The 22,701-nt window shown below is 37.0% G+C and overlaps 1 protein-coding gene across 1 annotated transcript in view; it reads left to right on the top strand.

Moving 5' to 3' along the window:
- Positions 1-22,701, top strand: part of LOC107215797 (atrial natriuretic peptide receptor 1-like) — a 40,213-nt gene extending 17,512 nt beyond the window's left edge. The window contains exons 10-23 of the mRNA XM_033511398.1: positions 433-519; positions 785-928; positions 1,761-1,882; positions 3,523-3,664; positions 7,799-7,847; positions 8,730-8,834; positions 9,795-9,908; positions 10,758-10,851; positions 11,648-11,735; positions 12,483-12,622; positions 15,412-15,564; positions 16,188-16,286; positions 18,645-18,736; positions 20,498-22,701. Coding sequence (XP_033367289.1) covers positions 433-519; positions 785-928; positions 1,761-1,882; positions 3,523-3,664; positions 7,799-7,847; positions 8,730-8,834; positions 9,795-9,908; positions 10,758-10,851; positions 11,648-11,735; positions 12,483-12,622; positions 15,412-15,564; positions 16,188-16,286; positions 18,645-18,736; positions 20,498-20,647 — 1,579 coding nt within the window. The 3' untranslated portion in view covers positions 20,648-22,701. The remainder of the gene's footprint in view (positions 1-432; positions 520-784; positions 929-1,760; positions 1,883-3,522; positions 3,665-7,798; positions 7,848-8,729; positions 8,835-9,794; positions 9,909-10,757; positions 10,852-11,647; positions 11,736-12,482; positions 12,623-15,411; positions 15,565-16,187; positions 16,287-18,644; positions 18,737-20,497) is intronic.

Raw genomic sequence — 22,701 nt, 5'->3', positions numbered from 1 at the left:
TTTGCTGAGAATGCTCAGCCCCATGAGAACAAAAATATGTTAAATGACAGTGAAGGATCTGCAGAATAGTAGCAAGAAGTAATGGATAGCTAGGAGGTGGTTTTATGGGTTTCTCTAGCTCTGACATTTTCTTTGCTGTTACTCCATAATCAAATTGCCCCAACTGACTCTAACACTCACATTCCAAATGTTGTCCACAGATCGGGATTGATTGAATATAATCACTAATGTTCCTTTATCAAATGAAACAGGGTCCTGTCCCTTGTCTTAGATTCAGATTTACAACCACATATCAACATGCTTAAATTCTCTGTCTCATCTCTAGAGATACGAAGATGTTCCCCATTACAAAATATATGCAGCCCATTTTTGTAGTATTGCTGGATTCTGAAGTTGCCCTAAAACTGTAAAAAGCATTTCATTCTGTTTCAGTGATGGTAGAACAGTGGCCATAAAGAAAATAAGGAAGAAGGCATTCACACTGTCTAAAACCATACGTAAAGAGGTAAAGCAAGTGAGGTAAGAAGTGAAATCTAAGAACTGTATGTTGTTCCATTTGTACACTAATTTTTTAGGGCTTAAAATCTTTCCAAATGTAACTGTAAATTCATATTTCTTTTTCTTTCAAACTTTGCTTGAAAGGGAGCAAAGATCAAAATTATGTCTGTTTTACTTTTTCTCTACATTGTGAAACAAGGCACTTAGTTTTCCAGTTGTGTTAAAAAATCAGGAGGGACATATGTGAAAATTACTGTTGTGCTGTGATTTTTGTTGACTTTCATAGGGAACTTGACCATCCCAATCTCTGCAAATTCATTGGCGGTTGTGTAGAAGTTCCAAATGTTGCTATTGTCACAGAGTACTGCCCCAAAGGCAGCCTGAGTGATGTGCTCCTCAGTGAAGATATTCCTTTGAACTGGGGTTTCAGGTAAAAAAATCCAGCTTTTGAAAAGCTAAATGACATAGACTGTGCTGTATGCCATTTAAGACTAAATGTTAATTTTAGAAGTTCTTGTCTAGACAGGCTTGTAGAGAGGAGGCAAGGAGGGAGGGAGGGAGGGAGGAAATTTCAATGTGCATACTCAGTCCAACTTGTTTTTTGGGTGTTTTGAGAAATCATATGTTTAGTGCTTGAAATGCTAAGCCAATTACTTTTCAGCTCTTTCTCTAGTTATACTGCAAAACTATTTGAAAACCCTTTCTTCCCATAGAACTTTGCTCCCAAATAGGTTAGGTATCCCTAGTTAACTAAAATCCACTGCATCTTTGTTTGTGAAGTCATACTGGTGAAATTGTTAGCATACCTGCAAGCGGCTTATTATTCTTACCAATACAAGAAATGAGCTCTCATTGTCCATGAAACTTTCACAAAGGCAGTGATACTGTTTTTTGAGATCGATCTTCTTGACATGTCCTTTCTGTTTTTGCTGTATGCTTGCCTTCAGCAAAGAAAAATGCTTTTCAGGAAGGAAACCTTCCAAATAAAGCAAAAAAGATAAGAAAATTGTTTCACTTGTAAACATGTGAAAGCACTCCCAAGGATAAAAAAGTACTGACAATTTCTAGAAGAAACTTTACTGTCTTGGCCTGTGAGCCCAGGGAGATAAGGGTTTTCAAACAGTCACCTTAAGTGTTTTGGAAAAATGAATATGGGGACACAAATTGAAAAAAAAACCTATAGTTTCTGTAAACTTCAGTAGGCTTTGGAGCCATTCTTGAATGAAAGTGGAAGTACTAGCTCACTGATTTTTGACTTTCAGGTTTTCTTTTGCTGCTGATATTGCTCAAGGAATGGCCTATCTCCACCATCACAAAATATATCATGGACGGTTGAAGTCTAATAACTGTGTGATAGATGACCGCTGGGTTTGTAAAATTGCAGGTAAAGGCAAAGCTAGAAAAGATTTTCAAATCTGCCCAGCTAAACCCCTTATTATAAATTTTACACTCTTCCCAAGTGGTTTCATGTTGACATTTCATATGGAATTGCTGACTGTACCAGACTTCACTAGCAATGCCTTGTGCTGAAGCAAGTTTCATGTTGCATTATCAAGTCAAGTCATTTAGTACTTGTCAAAGATGCACATTTCAGATCCCACAAATTATTCAGTCTATCAACATCTGAGCAGAAACTCTACCTCATTCTCTGTTTTGATAGAGAGAAACCTGAGGCATGGACAATGGTGTAAAAAGATGTAGTAATAACGCTGACTGATTGGTAAGCACAAGATAGTTTAATGGAGAAAAGCAGACTCAACTCAGAGTTTTTAATTCTTGTTCGCAGCGTTGAATTGTATTCTCCCAGAGATGGAGCTACAGGTCAGGTCTGCTCTTGGTACAGGAAGACAGCCTTTGGGAACAGAAAATCCACTGGCGAGTCTAGTTTAGTTTGCAGCTGCCAAAGGGAATTGTGGCAGCGATCATCTCTTCTACTTTTTGCCCAGAGTAGTCACAATACTCTCTAACCCATAGCCCATTCTAAAAGCAACAGCAGCAGCAGATTTGTTTTTTGGTGGTACTATGACTAAGGCTCCTACACAGGGCCAGGCTTGCTTCTTCAACTCCTTCAGTATCCTTTTGCCTTTAAAACTCTGCTTGGAGCCTGTTCTGGAGAAAAAACATAAAAATTAGATGTAGTTGAATAAAATCAACTACCTCACCTTAGCACAGCTTCTTTCAATTAAATAGGATATCTGTGAATTCATTAAAAAATTCTGTTTTGATTCTGTTCTGTGTCAAACAGTAGTGTTTTCAAATCTTCATGGTTTATCTGGAAGCAATAATGTCAAACAAACATCATAAATAACAAATGCGGGAGCTATTATAAAAAATGTTCTCTACATAAAGATTCAGTCCCTAGGAACATCTTAATTAGAGGTCACTCCAGATAAAACCAGATGTCTGCATCCAGCCTTTGCATACAATCAGAAGAGTACTGTTTACGTAAGAAAGAAAACAGAACTCAGTTGTTTTTTATTCCTTCCTGATTCTGAGTCATATGCTAAGAATTCCTTCTATATTAGGCTAGAAGTATAGATGGAAAGATGTTTCACATCTATGCTGCCTTTGTTCTGATGCTAGTGGTGTTCAAGTAACGCCCACCATCTGATTTTCAGTTGTTAGTCTGTCTAACTAGTAATTAGTTGAGCAACCTGCCACCAGAGATAAGGATCAAGGGACAGAGTAGAAAAGAAACCTGTATTTACATGCTAACTCTTGCACTGAGTTGAGACTGTTATCTGAAAATAATTTGATAAAATTGTAAAATAATTCTGATTGCACAGGATCACATAGTTCAGTTTCCCTATTCTAATTCATTCTTGCCCAAATATTTTGTTTTTAAGATGCTACATTTTCAATAGTTTATGGGGGCAAGACCACCCAAACACCACTATTTCTAAGATGTGTATTTAGAATAGGGAAAATGAAATTCTTTAGACTAGCTGTGTTACTGTCTGCTACTGCACATTTTTCAGGGAAGTACCCACTGAATAGTTTCTTTCCTGTTTTCTTCCATTTTAGATTATGGCTTGCAGTCCTACAGAAAAGAAGATACTCGTGATGGATCAAGTTCATCCCAGCAGCCTTTGATACAGATTTACACAGCTCCTGAAATACGTACTCTTTCAGATTTTGAACCCAGCTCTATGGCAGATGTCTACAGGTAACTAAGTTTTCCTGATCTGGCTTTTAGTAATCTTGAGTATTCTTTAACTGCAGTTAGGCTTGCTGTAATTCTGTTGTCACTCCAGGTATCTATTTGATTGTATTTTTAAAAGGATTGGAATATAGAGCTGGAATCTGGAATATAGAACAGCATAGATATCACAGGATCTTCTCTTTCAAGTTACATAACCAAATACTGAATTCACTGACATTATTTAAAAGCAGAGTTGGCCAAATGATTTATAAGGAGTCACCTGACTGGTAAGATGAAAAGGCATAAAGATCTGCTGCTATCTAATTATCCTTGTTGCTGTTGTTATGAAAAGTAGATTATTTTCAACAACGGCATTACTTTAAAAGTTAATAGCATCGATGTTCTGGAATGTCATAATGCACATATGTATCCTATAATTCTATAACTCAATGTCAATACAATTATTTGGGGGCATTTACATGGTGACAATATTTGGTTTACAGAGTAAATATAAAGAGTAGGGATAAAAAGGGATGCACTAGCAAATAATTTCATTCCTTTCCTTTTGAAAGCATTTATAGAAGATCATTTTCCAGTGGCTTTCCCTACTAGTGGTGGATTGCTTCTATCCAGCCACTTTTCAGATAAGTGGGAGCACAATTGTAAACAAATGTCTGCATATAAAATATACTTGAATATCATTAACTTTTATCTATTCTATCAGATTAACTGAACAAGAATTTGAAGTCTCAGTAGTATATCTGCCTATAGGCTTAAATATGCCTTTAGAATTTGTTCCAAAATTGCTCAGCTAAGGAATTTTGGATTGTGTTGGTATTTCTGTCTACTGTCATTTGTCCATGTCGCTCTGTACTTTTTCAACATGAAGTAGTCTTTGAAAGAGCTCTGCTCCAACTAAACAATAATTTTAGGATTGTCTTATGCATTCCAGTTTACCATTGCCCTGCAGCCAAAATGCATCCCAGAAAATGTTTCTTTGACTTGTTCTCACTTTGCTCCTGTTCTGGATAGATATCATTATTTCACTTTGCAGGCAACTTTGCCTCCTCAAGGCATTTCCTGCCAAGGGTTCCCCTTTTAATAGTCCTAAGATCTGATTTGCTTCTCATATCATATATGTCAATGAACTTTTGACAGATTCAGTGAATGTTTCCTGGATTTATCTTGCTGTCCCACCCACATGTCTGCAAAATCCACTGTCATGGAGTAGCTTTACCTTTAAAGCAAAGCTGAGGAAAGAGGGGAAGTTAGAAGTGCTGATGGCTGATGGGGGTTCTTCCTCCTGACCAATTATCAGTCATTTCCAAGAATTGACAGCAGTTTAGGCCATTGAAAAGTGGGATCAACTTGTGAACCCTACCTTAAAGTGTAAAACCAGAGCTCTCTGAGTTCTCTTTGTTTCCTGGCGGTGGAAGGTAGCAGAAGTCCGGCCTCTCGCTCTCTGCCCGGCCATGCGACCGGGTGGGGGCCGGGCTGGGCCTGCTGCATCTCCCGGCTGGGAGATGGGGCCTGCGGGGGGCTTGTCCCGAGCCCTGTCCGGGCCGGGCCGGTTCCTGGCTTGGCTGCAGGTTTTGCCGTGATGGAATTCACCAGAAACTGCCGAGTGAAGAAGGAGAGAGACTCTGGGCCTGCAGCGGGCTGGGGCGGCGACTACACTCTCCAGAGCAGCCATGAGGAACTCTCCATCACAGATGGCTCCAGTTCCTGCACCAGCCGAGGCCACAGAACTACCTACAACAGCCTGGGCAAGATTTTAACTCTTTCATTACCCAGATGAGACTTGCGGATTAACTTTTTTATCCAAGGAGAGAAAAGGAGAATGATCAGCATGAAAAGAGACTTTATAAACTACCAGTGACAAGAAAGAAAAGAAACTTCAAGAAAGGTAGAGAATTAAGAAGATGCTTTAATTTAGCTGAAATGTCTTTCTGTTAAACTATGGAGATGGACAATGAAGTCCTGGAAAAAACTCCTCTAATTCATGATAAGTATGCAGGGAGGAATAAAGTATTCAAAGTGTAAACTTGAGTTTATAGTATAGTGAAGTGCTGGGAGATTTAAAGCCTTGAAAGGCAAAAAAGCCTTGAAAACTGTTGTCTGGGAGGGGTGGGCTCTGATAACAGCAGCTCTGGGCAGCTGATATCAGGGCAATGGAAAACTATAACAAAAAATAGTTTTCGTGTGAGAAACTCCATAAATTAACAGGAAGAAACTTCTGTTTCTCTACAAAGACAAGTGAAAAGACTGTAGCAAGAATTGGGACTGTTTTAACCACCAAAGTTCCAAAGTTTTTGTCTCTGTTGTCATGTGAACGAGAGAATAGTAAATAGATAAGAGATGAAAAGGTTTTTCTAGAAGTTTATTCTGTTGTTCTTATTCTTGTTGTTTGTCAATAAACTTTCTTTATTCCTTTTAAGTTTTATGCCTGTTTTGCCCTTATTCTAATCCATATCTCACAGCAAGAAATACGTAATTTTCTTAGTTATTGGTTTTAAACCACGACATCCACATCTTCTTTTGTGGCACTGCAGGTATTAATTTATTGGTTAAAGAAAAGGTAAAAGCAGTGAGAGATAACACCAAAAAAGGGAGAACAATCAGGCAGGGAAGATAGAGAAGTGCCCTGTATGATTGAAAGGGTTGTCTTCTTATCTGGGCTGTTCTTTCAGAATTTGCATTTTAACAAATTTTGTGATTGATGATATAAGCAGGAGGTAAGCCTTCCTGATACATGTATTTGGCCTCACTGGCCAGGCAGCATTGATTCAATCTTGTAATCCTCAGTTTTTATCCGTGCAAAAATTCCATTAATATTCCTGAAAGTGAGGCCCAAATAAAAAATGAGTAGAAACTGCAGGAGTGGGACTTGTAATTTAGTGTGCTCTTACAGATGAATCACTTGCTTTTAAAGTTCTCTAGGCAAAGTGTTGGTCAGATGGGAAAGCTAAAATGGAAATGAGAGCAGGAGCATGAATGTAGCTCCTGTTTTGAGCTAAAGAGGCTGTTTCAAGTCACAGTTTCTCCAACACTGGTTCTTCATGATTTGTAATCATCATATGAATTTCACTATCCACAATGGATAGTGAATTTTATTGGGCAATGCAGCTGAAGATGAATTAAACCAATACTGCTTTATCAGACTTACTATCATCTAATTATTATGCTTGAAAATCTGTTTCAGCTTTACTGCCTCACCAGGATAGATTCTGCTTTCTTCTACCAAATCACTACAAAATTAATACAAAAATCTCTTTAGATTAATTTCAAAATTATTCATCATGCTTTATGTACATTATTTTATTTTCCAGTGGTGGTCCACAAGTAGGCTGAAAGATAGATAAACATATCCTCTTATCAACAGAATGTCTTACAAAGCAGTGCAACCATCAGCAACACAATAGATTGAAAATCAGTATTCTCCAAAAAAGTAAACTTATTTTATGGGTAAATTATTGCACAGTTCCGCTATATAAAGAGGCATCTTTATCCAGCCTGTTGGCTTGCTTCTAAGAGACCTCTGCTCTGAAATATATCCAATGAGTTCAGAAAAAACTAAATTCTCTATTTTTACTGTCTTTTTCCGTTCTTCATCCTTGATGAATGTATTTGACCTTAGTTCAACTGAGGAAGATAATGACCATGAAAATATAATTCAGAAGAAACAAGCAGAAAAATATATCTCCTCTGGACACACAGACTTTATGGAGATTTTCTAGAACAGTGATCTTTTCAGTGGCCGAAAAAAGCTACTCTTCCTACTGGTGATTCTGATGAACCTACTCCTGACCCTTGATTGGAGCAAAAATCAGAACTCTGTGTTTAATTGGTAGGAATCACATACATAAACCTGCACATATCACCTTAGATTCCATTAATTCTTACAGTAAAAACTGCTTTACCCTCCCTCAAACTCAAACATCTCTGGTACTTACAACCATGAGAGGGAAATGCTATGAAACATTCAGTAACAGACCTCTGAAAACACATAGTAAGAAGTAGCAGTACTATTGCTGTCACTCTTTTTGAGATACTGGGCTTTCAGTAATAGAATGGGGAAGAATAAGAAATCATAAGAAGAAATCACTGACTCAATTAACTGTTATTGCATTAAGATTTTTCTTCATTTTTATTCTGCAGTTATGCCATCATTTTACTAGAAATTGCCACAAGAAGCGACCCTCTGGCAGTAAGTAAATATGAGCTATCTGTAGAATATGGCAACTTTGTTTCTGTTTCTGCTGATGATACAAACCATAATTTGAGCTACTGCACCTTTGAGTTACTTTTTGAGCTTATGCCAGTTCAGTTCCCATGGAACTGAAACTTCAGAGCTTTGGAGAAGAGCGTATGATAAAAATAATGTAGCTCCAAAACTGCCTTTTGATTAGTTTTGTGAGGCATAATGGCTAGGTGGATGCAGGGAGAATGTATGTATTAATATCTTCCTTTTTCTTCTGCTTCTTCCTTTTCCTGTAATTTACAGGCCCTTTAGTGGAATCTTAGTGATAAGAATAACCTAGAAAAACAAATTAGCTGCTCTCCATAATGAAAATGTCTGTTTTGCATGTGTCTTTTGATCACTGCTAAATAGCAAACACAAAAAGAATGCACCTTGAAATTGAAAGCAGATGGTCTGGATGTATAACCATGTTCTCTCTGAAATAATTTGCTTAACAAGAATTGTAACAATGAAGACTTGAAACTACCATTTTTCCAGTTCTCACAGTTTGTGAGAATAGACTAATATAGTACCTGTGGTCTCTTAAAAGTTTCCCAATATCTTGCCAGGTATTCGTTTGTTTCAAAAGTTATGTCATATAAACATTGAGATTAAAGCCTGTGAGCCATGAAAAAGCTTTTAGACAAGTTGACCCATTTTAGACTGGGTTATAGTTGTTTTTTTTTATCCTTTCTTCTCCCTTGTGCTCTTATGTAAAAAAAAAGCTGACTTAGAAGTGATAGGGAAGATGTTATAAAAATGATGATGATAATAGTAATATATTTTCAGTGGCTGGCATGAGAACCATAACACTTGTTTCAATATAGTTTTGAAACATCTTTTCTCTAGAAAGATGATGTGCATTCAGGTGAATGTTCTTGGTGCCCACCTTTGGCAGAATTAATTTCAGGAAAAGCTGAGAATTCTTGCCCATGTCCCACAGATTATGTAGAGGTGAGTAAAATACAATACTGTGTATAAAAATCATTTATTGAAGTGAATTTACAACACGTCTTAGAAGTTGTATGGCAATATTACCTTTGATAACTATAAATAATCCAGAAATCAAGAAGTATACCTCAAACAAGACAAAATGATAATATTTAAAATCCATAATAAAAAAACCTGTCATTGTGACAGTGAAGGATTCAGTTGTCCCCTCCAGCTGCCAGTGTAATAGATTATGTTTTTAATATCCAATCATTGATTTTTGTGCAATTTCATTTTATTATAAAGTGTTGAATTCCATACATATTTTATGTTAGTAATATCTAGCTCACTGACAGAGGGCTTTCACATAATGAAGTCTGTCTTAGGCAAACTATGAGTTTGGTTTGTTTCTTATGCAACAAGTCTTTCCCTTCAGTAGCCTCAATAAAGTACACCCCCTCCTAGTTTAATTAAATCAGAACAAGATGAGGTCATCCTCATTTCAGTTTAAGTGCTATATAATTCACCTTTGCTGGTTTGTAGCAACATAAATGTAAAAATACTTCTCCTTAGCAGCACAGGCTTTTAATCAGAAAGATTAAAAGATTATAACATTCTTAAGGGGTTCTTCAGCTCTTAATCCTTTGTGAAATTTGTATACAGACTAGTCCTCTGAAAACAGTATGTGACTCCAACAGCATAACAGCACAAGACAAGAGCTTAAGCAGTGTTCAGCAGAAGGAATGTGTATATCTTACTCATGATTTCCCACAGCAACATTTTCATGAACTGGCATCTTTCATTCAGCAAGAACCTGTACAACTCCAGAAGATTCAGTACAGCTCTAATGCTTTCCACCAGCTGCATATAGAGCTCCACACAGCCAGTTGGCACCAAGGAAACAGAAGCATTAACTTAAGATACTGCTTGTGCTTGGAATAATAAATGGCTGTTTGCTTTTCTCACTTTCTTTCCCTTCTGCAGTTAATTGAAAGGTGCAGAAAAAGTAATCCATCTCAAAGGCCTACATTTGAGCAAGTCAAGAAAACACTGTACAAAATGAATCCTGTTAGCCCTGTTGACATGATGATGACTCTGGTAAATTTAGATTTTTAATCCAATCCAATCTGCTCACTTTCAATAACTTCTACCTCTATCCTTAGGGTTGTTTTTCTTTTTTCTCTTATTGCCTTTGTTTGGTGAAAAAATCCACAGTTACTGGTTCAGTTCTGCTGGGTTGACTGTAGCTGTAGTTCTGCTTGAAACCCAGCTTTTCTCTTCATTCAGTTTTTTAACTTTCTCAACTTCTTCAGGGTTGAACAATTTATTTTTTTTTGTCTGTCAAATGTTGGTTGGAAACTATATTCCTCCTTTCCTGTGACTCAGTAGTCTTATACTACCAGGGATATAGAATCCCTGCTTGCTACAAATAGCATGTTTATTAATCATTTTGAGCAGAGTATCTCAAGCCCATCAGCTGAGAAAGAAGATTCCTGCCTCCACAGACTATTTCCTCACACAGAGGAGGGATGCAAAAAACAAAGCATAGACTAGCATAGCAAGATAGTTTATGAAAGAGCATTGTGACCTTTTGATAAAAGATTGAGATTTAGATACCTTTTGTTTTGTTAAGATTTTGTCTGCAGGTTGCTCTCTACATTGCATTTGACCCCTAAAGTTTGCATGAAATTTGAAAAGCTGAAATTGCCTCCTGCTGTCTTGTCTGTAAGCAACAACCTTGAGTCTAGATGCATAAATTTACTTAAGGAGAAATCTGATCTTTGGATTTTGTAAAAAAGTGTCAAGCTTCTTAGACCTGTCCCCTTTTTTATTTCTGAATGTTTTCAAAGTAGAATCATTCAAATACTTAAATCCTATCCAACTAGGTATCTGTTTCAGTTAAAAAATGAATTTTTGAACAATTTTGGAAAATTCTCTGTTATTTAGATGGAGAAATACAACAAACATCTGGAGATACTCGTTTCTGAGAGAACTCAGGATTTAATGCATGAAAAACAGAAGACTGATCGTCTGTTGTATAGTAAGTTACAAAGAAAAAAATACTGAACATTCTTCTCAATAAAAAAATTATTTCAGCTGTGTAACTACAAACAATAACCTTTTGATAGGTGATTATTTAATGGGTAACATTTAGCTAGCAAAGAATGAATATACTTTTTTCTTGCAAATCTGGAAAGATATTTAGCTACTTTCTGTATTTCCCCTTTAGAAATCAGTACACTCATCTGAGAGCTTTTGGCCCAAAATCCACAGTGACTTTGCATCACTGTGGCAGGCCTTTTACATAGTTATAAATGTTGTGGAATTGTAGCTAGTTACTTTTGATGGCAGTGTATGTTCCAGAATTTTGTAAGATAAAAAGGCATAAAGAGATGGTAAGAGAGGAAAAAACAAAGGGATGTGAAAGTGCAAGATAGGGGGAACAAAGATGATTAAAAAAAAAAGTAACAGGGAAGAGACAGTAAACAAACCTAACACAGGTAGAAGACACTAGCAAACAGTTGACAAAGAAGAAATTAGTAAAATCCCAGATCACACTATTAGAATCTAACCTTACTCTTTCTTGGAATGTGTAGGTACTGGTTTGTTTGGCCTAAAAATTATGGGCCATGTGAAAAATCTGGATGTGTTGCCAGTGAGATTTATTTGTGAATTCTCACATTACAGCAGAGCAGATTTTAATGCAAAAGTGTTTCTCATTTTCATAACATTTTGCATTTATGAACATTTTTTGTGCCTTTAAAACAACATGTTATGTTTAGTGTATTCTTTTATCCATGTAAAAAAAAATTACAATGCTCTACTTTCTACAACAGGTATGCTACCAAAACAAGTAGCAGATGATCTCAGGCAGGGAAAACGTGCACAAGCTCAAAGTTACTCAAGTGCCACCATCTTCTTCAGGTAAATAAAAATGAAAGATAGGACTAGAACTAACTCCTACAGAAGAAACTTCTAGGCTTCTAGTGGAGGTGAAGCTCCTAACTGAGTACAGAATTTATATCTAAACTGCAATTTATTGTAACAGGTGGCTCTGTAAAAAAAGGTCTTTCAAAATTCTCACACCTCCCTATTTATCATTATTATTACTTAAATAAAAAATTACATTACTCTGGAGCTCTAACAAACAGCAGCACATCACTTTACATGTGTTACACATGCATGAATGCATGTTTCATAAGATAGGTCTAAGTAAAGAATCCACCATTTAGCCTGTGTAAAGTAAATTTATCTATCCTTAAAGTCCACATGGATTTACAATTTTAATTCTTTTTATGTGTACAGGAAGCAACATATAAATGGCATGCCTTCACTTGTCATAAATGAACAGATATCAAGTTCTCTTTTTTTCATTTATACATAACCCAAAATTGAAGACTGCTTAGTCTGTTCCAGATTAAAGTCTACCTGTAAATTGCTTTACTGCATTGATAAGCAAAAAGACTTGCGTCAGTCCATTCTTTTTAATGGAGTCTTTTGTAAATATAAATAAATGAAGACAAAACTATCCAGTAAGAATTTTAGTGAAATAATTATTGAAAATAAAATGTTGATGTAATTGCATTGAGAAATTTTTACTGTGTATTTAAAATTACTAATCAGCAATGATTAGGACAGTGGCTGATTACATTCTTTCTGTTGTTTTAACAGTGACATTGTTGGCTTCACTGAGCTCTCCAGCAGTAGCACGCCGTACCAAGTGGTAGATCTCTTGAACAAACTTTATACCACTTTTGATGAAATCATAGATAACTATGATGTCTATAAGGTGGAGACAATAGGAGATGCCTGTAAGTTCCTTGAGCTGTGGACAAAGATGGGGCCTGGATATTAAGATAGAGACTCTCTGGTGACAAGATGAGCTGAAGGAGGTTTGGAAAACTTCTTACCATTGGGGAGACCAAATAAAACAATCAGGAGATGAGTCCTACCAGAGCCCTAGCAAACTTTAGGAACATTTTCCTGCATACCTTTAGTCATTTGTAGGACTGATAATGCAACATATAATAATGATGATATGAATGGGACAAAATAATTGAGTAAAATACTGCTGCTGTTTTTTTGGTTCCTGTGATTAGTGAGGTCTGGTTTTAAGTCTTGGCAGCAGGTTAATCCCAGTTGTATTCTGTATGACAGGAACACAAGTAAAAAAATTACCTTCTATATGAGATCATAGATGCTATACCCTAAGCTTTATAATCTATCTTTTCTGCAAAGACCATAACAATCTTCTTATCACTGTAGGGGCTTGACTGCCTCTTTTTGAGTTTTATAGGAAAATGCCTCTATATTTGCTACTGTGGCAATCTGCTGGGGATAGACTATGATTAAAATGGAGTTCCATAAAACCTATAGAAATCTAACAGGACTTTTGGATGAGACAGACAGAATACCTGTAAGAGATATGGGGAAAAAAAAACCGCTCTTTTTTCTCCATGGAATTACTGAACACATCATAAAATTCCTGAAAGAAATGCAATCCATAGATCCCTAAAACATAGGTTGCTTATCCTACACAGAAACAGAATCAAAGAATCATAGAATATTCTGAGTTGGAAGGGATGTCATATGATCAAGGATCATAGAGTCCAACTCCTGGCCCTGCACAGCACCATCCTAAAGAGTCACACTGTGTACCTGACATTGCTGTCCAAACACTTCTTGAGCTCTGTCAGGCTTCGTGCTGAGATCACTTCCCTGGGGACCCTGTTCCAGTGCCCAGCCACCCTCTGGGTGAAGAACCTTCTCTTGATATCCGGCCTAAACATCCCTCCTGACGCAGTTTCAGGGCATCCCCTCAGGTCCTGTGACTGTCACCACAGAGCAGAGATCAGTGATGTCCCTCCTGTTCCCCTCCCAAGTAAGCTGTCACTGCAGTGAGGTCTCCCCTCAGTCTCCTCCAGGCTGAACAGACCAAGTGACCTCAGCCACTCCTCACATGGTTTCTCCTCAAAGCCCTTCACTCTCCCTCCCTGTGGTTATCCTTTGAACACTCCTGAACAGCTCAATGTCTTTCTTACATTGTGGCACCCAGACCTGTCCCCAGCACTCGAGGTGAGGCTGCCCCAGCTCAGAGCAGAGCAGGACAATCCCCTCCCTTGCCCAGCTGTGATGCTGGGCCTGATGCACCCCAGGACACCGGGGCCCTCCTGGCTGCCAGGGCACTGCTGGCTCAGGGTCAACGTCAACCAGGATCCCCAGGCCCCTTTTCTGCACTAATTTCTGTTTTCCAGACTCTCCTTTCCTAGTCTGTCTGCACATCCAGGGTTGCCCGATCCCAGGCGCAGAATCTAACACATAAACACATTAACACATAAAATTTGGTGATTTCCCAGTCCTCTAATTTCTCAGGGTCTCTTAGCGGGGCCTTTATGCTTGTGAGGCAATTTAGTAGCACTGGCAGACTCAGTATCCCTTCCAATTCTGTGTCCAAGCCATTTATGAAGGTGTTGAAGAGCACAGGGCTGAGGATGGAGCCCCATGGAACTCCCCTTGTGACACATCACCAGTCTGATGTCACTCCATTCACAGTAACCTTTTGTGCCTGACCCCCAGCTGCTCACCCATCCTGTGATGTGTTTATCCAATTGCACGCCAGACAGTTTGTCCAGAAGGATCTTGGGAGAAGCAGTATCAAAAAGCTTTACTGTAATCCAAAAAGATTACATCAGCTGGCTTCCCTTCATCACCTGGGTGGGTTATCCTGTCATAAAAGGAAATCAGATTTGACAATCAGGGCTTTCCGCTTATGAAGCCATTCTGGCTGTGACCAATGACTCTGTTGTCTTTCAGATATTTTTCATTACCTCCCAGAAAAAACTTCTCCAGAATTCTGCTGGGCATTGAAGTGACAGGCCTGTAGTTTGCAGTCCCTCTTCCCTTTCTTGAAAGTTTGGACATTTGCCAGCTTCCAGTAGACTAGGACCTCTCCAGATTTCCATGACCATTTAAAAAGTATTTTCAGAGATCTTACAATGATTTCACCAGTTCTTTGATCACTATGGGATGAATCCCATCACGTGCCATAGATTTACAGGGGCCAAACTAGAGCAGCAAATCCCACATAAATTCAGGTTTTACTGGGAGTTTATCATTCTCACAGTCATGGCTGCCCAGCTCAGCACTCTGGGACCCCAAGAACCTGTCATCAGTTTTTAAAGCATAGTGCAGGAAGCATAGGACAATGTCTAGTAGGAGTCATTGCCCTTTTTTATAATATCTGCCCAATGAAAAAGGTGCATTTGCACTGCCTGTCCCACTTTAAGCATTCTCAGTGGAGGGGAGTATGAGCAAAGAAAGGATTGGAGGGAATAAATCTTATATAAAAATAAGGTCAAAATACAAAATTTTTCATACCTAAGGTAATTCCACACATGAACCACTGCCCTATCCTTCATTTGTTTCTGACTTTCTTTGCTCAGCAGGCACAACTGCGCCTTAGGATATGAAGGAACACAGGGCTTCTTTCTTTCTTTTTTTTTTTTTTTATCTTTTAATGTATTTTTTTATTGTAGGCAGTGTACTTTAGTAAATCTCTGTGTAATGCCAAAGGTTAACACAGTTGCGTTGTTGTGTTAAGATATGGTGGTGTCAGGAGTACCCAAGGAGAATGGGATCCTTCATGCTGGTGAGATCGCAAGCATGGCTTTAGATCTTCTGGATGTCTGCAAGATTTTTAAGATTCCACACAAGCCCAATACTCTCCTAAAGATAAGAGCAGGAATACATTCAGGTATGTTGAGAAAGCTGCAAAAGATTCTTCCTCTGGCCTTACAAAAAGATCTGTAGTGGCCATTTCCTCTCCATTTTAAAAAAAAAGTTAATTTTTTTATATGCAGTGGAACACAATATAGAGGTCATCCCAACAGAATAATTTATTGGATACATGGGATATTGGTACCTCAGTTTTGAATACAACATTGGAAACATACCAAACCCCTGTGCCTTTGCTGATGTGAGTTAGAACTGCCATTCTGTATCTGTTGTTTTTCCTTATCAGCTGTTCTCTTCTCAAAACAGTGAGTTGTTTTTTGACACTCTGATCTAGCCTTCACTGTCAGACTCCTAGCTCCTTGATTTAATTTGATGTATGATTGCAATTCCTTCTTGATAGACAGACAGAGTTGCATATGTCCTGTGCAGCCCAGCATCTTCCAACTAATCAGCATACATTGTCTTTTTTGTTTTAAATCACTTTTAAGACAGATTTGTAACCCATGTAAAGATAATACTGACACTCAGGCTTTATTTGGTTAACAAATTAGATTTAAGATAGTGTGGGAAGCAACCACAAGGCTGTATGACTGATTATGTAATTTATAAACACAAAATGTCTTGTTTTCTATTTCTTGACAGGGGCAGTTGTAGCTGGAGTTGTTGGAACGAAAATGCCACGGTACTGTTTATTTGGAGATACTGTGAACACAGCTTCCAGGATGGAATCTACCAGTGAAGGTAATAAGGAACAAACTGCAGGTGGGGTTTTAATCATCCCTGAATTAGTTCTTAAAAAATGTTAGGCTGAGTTTTGAGTCCTGACCTATTCAAATGATTCTGAATCCTGTAAAGAGGTTCTTGATTTCTGTGTCCAGTCTACCTAGGGACAAATTATTTGAGTGGTATTCTCTAAAACTGTTTTTGTAACTAGATCCCCTTATTTCTCAAGTCTCAGAAAGAGATTTTTGTGGCTTTGAAGTTCTCTACAGTAAAAAAAGGTAGAAATAAAACAAAATGAGAGGCAAGTGGTTATGTTCACTGTTTCTATTTGTTCCTGGCACCCAGTTGGATTTATGGTAAAAATATTTTCATTACTCCTCTTTTATTTCTGATAACTTTCTGTAATGGAGAACACAATAAACAGTAGGACACCATGGGAGCTGCGTCTGTGTTGTAGAAGATTGTGTATATTTTTGAATATTGTTTATTTATTATTTATTGTAATATGTATGTAATGTAATATGTATGTATGTAATATGTATGTATACGTATTACATATGTAATATGTATGTGTCCACTAGAAAAGAGTCTAAACAGAGTTTCTGTGGAGGTATTCTCACTGCTTCTTCCTAAGAGATAACAGAGCTCCAAGTTTACTTAGCAAGCTTTGTTTTTAGCCAATATGAACATTTGAATCTCAGATTCTGAAATATTTTAGCTGATCTACAAAAACTGAAAGAAAAAGAAATAGAGTTATCCAATGTCACAGAACCCTCATGTCTCCTTTCATTCTTGAAACAAAGCTGAGTCATTTTATGGCTCACATCGCAATGCATTGTAAATGAACTAGGCACATACAAGATTCTTCAAGTTTAATTTAATGGTAAAAACTGATGCCTTGAATATCTATTATGATCCACCAAAAACAAGGCAGAAAGGCAGGGGAATGGTCCTAAATTATGGATTTGAAAGTTTTGAAAGGATTTGAGAATAACTAGCATCCATTCCTTCTCACCATTTTTATTTTTCCAAAGCAAACACTGACCTGGGTGGAACACATATAACTTCATTTCTTTTCTGCCAGTCTCTCAGATAACTCCTTTCATATTTCTTGTGTCATCTTATCTGAACTCCTTTAAAGCTAATACCTTCAAAATCTGCTTCCATCTTTCATAGGTTATCTTTTGTTCTGTATGCCAGTTTCTTTCTTAGATGGTGCATCAACACTATAGATCTAGAAATAAAGAGAACATTTATCTTTCAAGCCTCTGTTTTCTCTCCCTCTTTTTCTGGCCACATAGTGAGGACCTCAAATTACATTACCAAGTTTTAACCCTAAGATGATTGGTTTAAAATAGATTAATTACTAGCAACGTGCATTAAAAATGCTATTACCTGGTATCTGAGTGCTAGTGTCTTGTTTTCAAGCAAGATGACAAACTGAAATATAATGTATCTACTGCAAAGAATATTTCTGAGATATGTATCTCATATATATATGTTGGAACATATATCTCCTGATCTACAGGCAATGTTCCGAGACTCTAAAAACATGTAAACAAATAAAAGTGGGCATTATAGAACTGTCATTTTCTGATATAGGTAAAATCAGTCAGACAATCTTAGCCAATTCTACTATCATCTGGTATTTTTTTTGAACAAAGAAGCATTATGATTGGCTCTGTGTCACAGAATGTTACAAAAATTTTTTGAAATTTTTAAAAATTTTGGCAAAATTTTGCTTTACAGCAAAAGTAGAATTTCTTCTATCTGTCCTCCTTCTTGGTCCTTCCTCCATCATTTTCAAAAGGCAAGATAGGTGAGGTTTACATGGTTTACATGGAGATAAAATTTAAACTAAGGAAAAATCACATTGTTAAAATAATTGTGGAATTATGTTAATATAATCTCTTCCATATATTTTAATTTAAAGGTTTGGAGTCAGAGCACGGATGGCTGTTTCCTTAATGTTTGGACTTCACTGAAAACTGAATGTGCAAAGAAAGCACTGGTTCTTTATTGACCAGGAGGTAGAACTGTGTATAGTTTTCTTCATCAGATGAAAAGGATGCTTATCAGTAGCAAAGATAGACAGCTCTGAAGAGTACAAAAATATTATTAGATGCAGAATGTGAAGAGTAGTGTTGGTTGACAGCCCCATATTTGTCCTGAGATGCTCTTACAAACAGGCCAGGATACTGGAGCTTATATGCAAACGTTCTGAAGAACAAACAACAAGGAATGAAAGCAAAGACTTGAAAAAGAAGCCCAAGGGGAAGTTCATTAATGAGTCCTGAAATTTTTGACACACTCTGGGAGATGGATCTGTCTTAGATGTATAATTTGTGCTAATATGATATTTCTATTTCTTTCCAGCTCTTAAAATACAGTGCAGTTCAAGTGCATACCAGCTGTTGGAGCAGATTGGAGAGTATCTGTTAGTATGCCGTGGGAATTTACAAGTCAAGGTGTGTATGCAACATTTACACTCAGCTTTTCAGAGAGGAGAGTGTGAAAGTACTCTGGAGTCCCTGAATTTTAACCCATGCAGTTCCCTATACATTCTAGTCCTCTGTACCTCACAGTGCTTTTGTTAGACTAATTCCAGTACTTGAAGAGACCATGTTCACATTTTAAGCCAGGACCAGTTCCATGCTCTTGTTCATGAGACCAACCTGGTAAGTCAGAGATGAAGGACTTAGTCAAGCTTGGAAGTCCTGCATGGCACATTCACTGTTACAACTGCTTGAAATAAAGGAAGGTCTTTCAGAGACATGACAAATCATCACATAAGTTCCACAAGAGAATTAACATACTTGTGGACCCAGTTTTGGATGGGACTTCAAAGAAATGTTTTAACTGATACTACTGTGTAGTGGTTTAGGTTTGTTGAAATTTTTGTTAATGTATTAAATAATGTGGTAGGTTTAGTGTTGGTTAAAATTATTAGTGTATTTATTTATTTTTTGTTGTGAGATATGGATTAGGAGGAGGGAAAAATAGGTTTAAATTTAAAAGGTATGAAGAAAATTTTATTAATAGAATTAAAAGATAAAAATAATTAGAATAAAATTTTTAGAATTTTTTTGCTTGATTTTTTAATAAGAAATAGGTTTTTTGTCTTTATTTTTATAAACAGTAGTTGTTTGGGAAAAAAAATGCAATTGTGAAGTTTTTTTTTATTTTTACAGCCTTCACACAGCTGAGTTTATGGTTTATGTTAATTTATGGGGTATTATTTTAAGGATGAGTTGTTTAAAAAGTAAAGGTTTTTTCTTTTATTTTTGTGATTATTTTTTTGAAAATAGAGGGGTTTTTTCTTTCTGGGATAAAGAGCTTTTATTAATTTTTTTTGTTTAAGTTTTTTATGGGATAACTTTTTTAACATTTTTTTTTAATTATCGTTGCTTCTATTTATATTTATAGTTTGAGTATTTTCTTTCTTTACATTTTTTATGAATTAAAAGGGATATTTAATTGTATTATGGTTTATTTTTATGGCTTTATTAAAATAATTTTTAGTTGTAATACTAGGGTAATTTAAAACTTTTTAATTCAGAACTTGATTTTTTTAAAATCAATTTTAGTGTTTTTATGTGGGGGTTTTTTTATGTGTTTTTACTTTATTTTCTTTTTTCACTGAGGGGAAGACTGAGGTTTGTAGGTTTTATTTGTGCAGTGAAAGGGTTAGTATCTTAGGCAGAGGTTGAATGAGTTACAATGATGGATTTTAGGTTGTGCTGGGCCCCTCTCTCTGCTTGGCCTGGATTTTTGAGCTTGGTGGACTTTGGCTTGGGCCGATGGCAGGGGCAGGGCAGGGAGGAGGAGAGAGGTTTTTTGGGTTTGTTTCTAAAATGTAGAATTTACAGAGGTGGACTTAGCTTTTAAATGGTTTAAAAAGTTGTTAATTTTTAGAGTTAGTTAGCTATTGGGGTTTATTTAGGTACAGAGGAAGGTTTTAGTAGCTTTTTATAGAAAAAATATTTTTGTAGAAGGCTTTTTTTTTTCTTTTTTTTTCCCCACTAAATGTTAACTAATGCAAAAGTAGCATTAGTTAACATTACTAGCATTATCTGTTAAGGAAATGTTTTATGCCTCATTTTTCCTCTATGTAAAGTGGCTGACAAGCACGTATTTCTCTTTTTGGGACTTGTTTTGAGCTGTAGTAAGAAAATTATTTCATAAATGACAGATAGTGTTATAACCCCATGACTAATATTCTTCCTTAGGGGAAAGGAGACATGGTCACATACTGGCTTGAAGGTAAGAAAGCCTCTGTCACCCAGAAGGCAGTCACCAGCACTTCTGTGACTCCTCAAGATGCCGACAAAGTTTCATACAGCCCGATACCAGGTGTCCTTCCCAGTGATCCTCTCTGAAGTCTTGCTTCCTAGTCACTCATTAACTCCAGTATCCCTTCTGCTTTCAGTCTGTTAGGTCATCTTGCTAAATTAGAAAATTAGGAAAGACATTATGTACCCCTTTGGTCTTGTGAATGTATTAGCTCAGGCTTTATTTACAGTTATTTCTCCCAGCAGTGGCACTGAAAATACAAAAAAAGCAAAAACTTGCCCTAAGGAATAATACATAGAAATGTCCCACCAGCTATCAGAGCAGAAAGTAGCTCCCAGTGTTACTTCTTGATTTGGTTTTGATGGGAAGTCTTCAGCTAGCAGCCACCATGACTTCAAAATCAGCTGGTTGGACATTCCAGCCTGTGAGGTGCTCCCACAGGAAAGGAGACAGTGTAGTGTTGCTGTTTAGTGGTATCATGAACCCTGTGGCCATGGTTGGTTTTGGGGTCTGAAAGGGAAAAATGAGGTGTGTATTGTGTAAGGAAGTAAGATCCATCAAAAGAGGAGGGTGAAGCAGAGAAATTATAGTTGATACAAATTGAAACAAGAATTTGTACTCCTCCTTCCATTTCATTTTCATTGTCTGGAGCATAAAAAGAAGAATTAAGAAGAAAGCCTGGTGTGTTTCCATACAGCCAATTCCTAGTGAAACCTGCCGTCTTGCTGCAGAAACCTGAAAATCTTGGGAGAGAAATTTAAGACATTGTATGCCATTGCTAAAATGGATAAAGTTCACTACAGCTGCTCTTGTCTTTGGCTGCTCTGGGATTTCTCTGAAAAACAGCTCTTAACATTAGCTGATGTTGTTGCTTTCACTAAAGTGGTAGTGAACCTACAATTGCTGGATAGCTATCTGTCAGTGAAATCAGGCAGCCCTCTGAGTCACCGTGTAATTCAGGACACAGTTTAGGAAAGGTCATTCCTGAGCCAGCATTTCCTGTAAAGAGAGAACCATCAGTACAAGTAGAGTAATCTCTAGATGAGCACGATTCTGTGAGCAGTGCTGGTGTTGGCTTTCTTTAAAGATTTACCTTTCGGGACTTATCTATTTTGAATAGTTTAGCCCATCTCAGTTCAGCTAATTAACAAACAGTCTAACAGAATAAGTGAAACTGAGAGACAAAGGATATCAAGAGTCAAACCATTTCCACTGAAATGTGAACTAGACTGGATAAAGCTAGTTGGGAGAGGAAAAGGAAGGACTTTAAGTGACATGGGACCACTTACTCCTGCTTATTCTGCTCCCTTACCCTCCAGTGTGTCCCTCATCCTGGGGACAAGTACAAAAATATGCATGGAGTTACAATTTTTCTGGTATAAATTTGTGTAATTTAACCAAGCATCTGGCTGCTTGTTCATGTTCCTATGTAGCTAGCATAGCCACAGCTTTTAATTCCAAGTATGTGCTGTGTGACAGTGATAGGAGTGTCACACTAGTCTTTCTTCAGCTTCTGTGAGAAGCAAATGCTGCTGTAATGGTAGATTTTTCAAGGAAGTCTAACAGAGGTAGAATGTTAAATGCTTCCAAATTATGGAATTTTTTGAACTGCACAGAAAAGATGTGTAACATTTTGAGCGAAAGTATGTCTCAGGAGTCTGTGAAACTCTCTGTAGTCTGAATGGAACAAGAATCGCAGCAAGGGTCACAGACATAGCTGGCTTTGGCACATGAGATTCCCAATGTAAAGTCCAGCCAAATTTTTTAAAATCAAAATTTTTAATTGGTTTCACATTTTTTCTAACCTTAAAAATTCCTTTCTCTTTTTAAGTTTCATATTAGAAGGTACATTTCAACTACTGGTTTTGTAATCTTATCAGAATAAACCTTTCAGTTATCAGTAGCCCAGAGATATCCTCTAATACAACCATTTCCTTTATCCAAATGCTGTCTAAAAATTGTGAAACTCTCTGCTCTGTTATAGTGCTTCATGATGTATTAAATAGTTTACATTATTATCTTAATGAGTTTCCATTTGTTTACAATTCTATTAAAAAGGTACATATCCTTATCAAATGTGGATGTGAAAGCATATGCTTTGTCTGTAGTATTTCAGTTTTAACTCTTCTGCTTTATTTTA

This window comes from Parus major, chromosome Z (assembly GCF_001522545.3).
Source record: "Parus major isolate Abel chromosome Z, Parus_major1.1, whole genome shotgun sequence".
Classification (NCBI taxonomy): Eukaryota; Metazoa; Chordata; class Aves; order Passeriformes; family Paridae; genus Parus; species Parus major.
The sequence above is the reverse complement of the archived record's forward strand: the minus strand, read 5'-3'. Positions and strand labels throughout refer to the sequence as shown.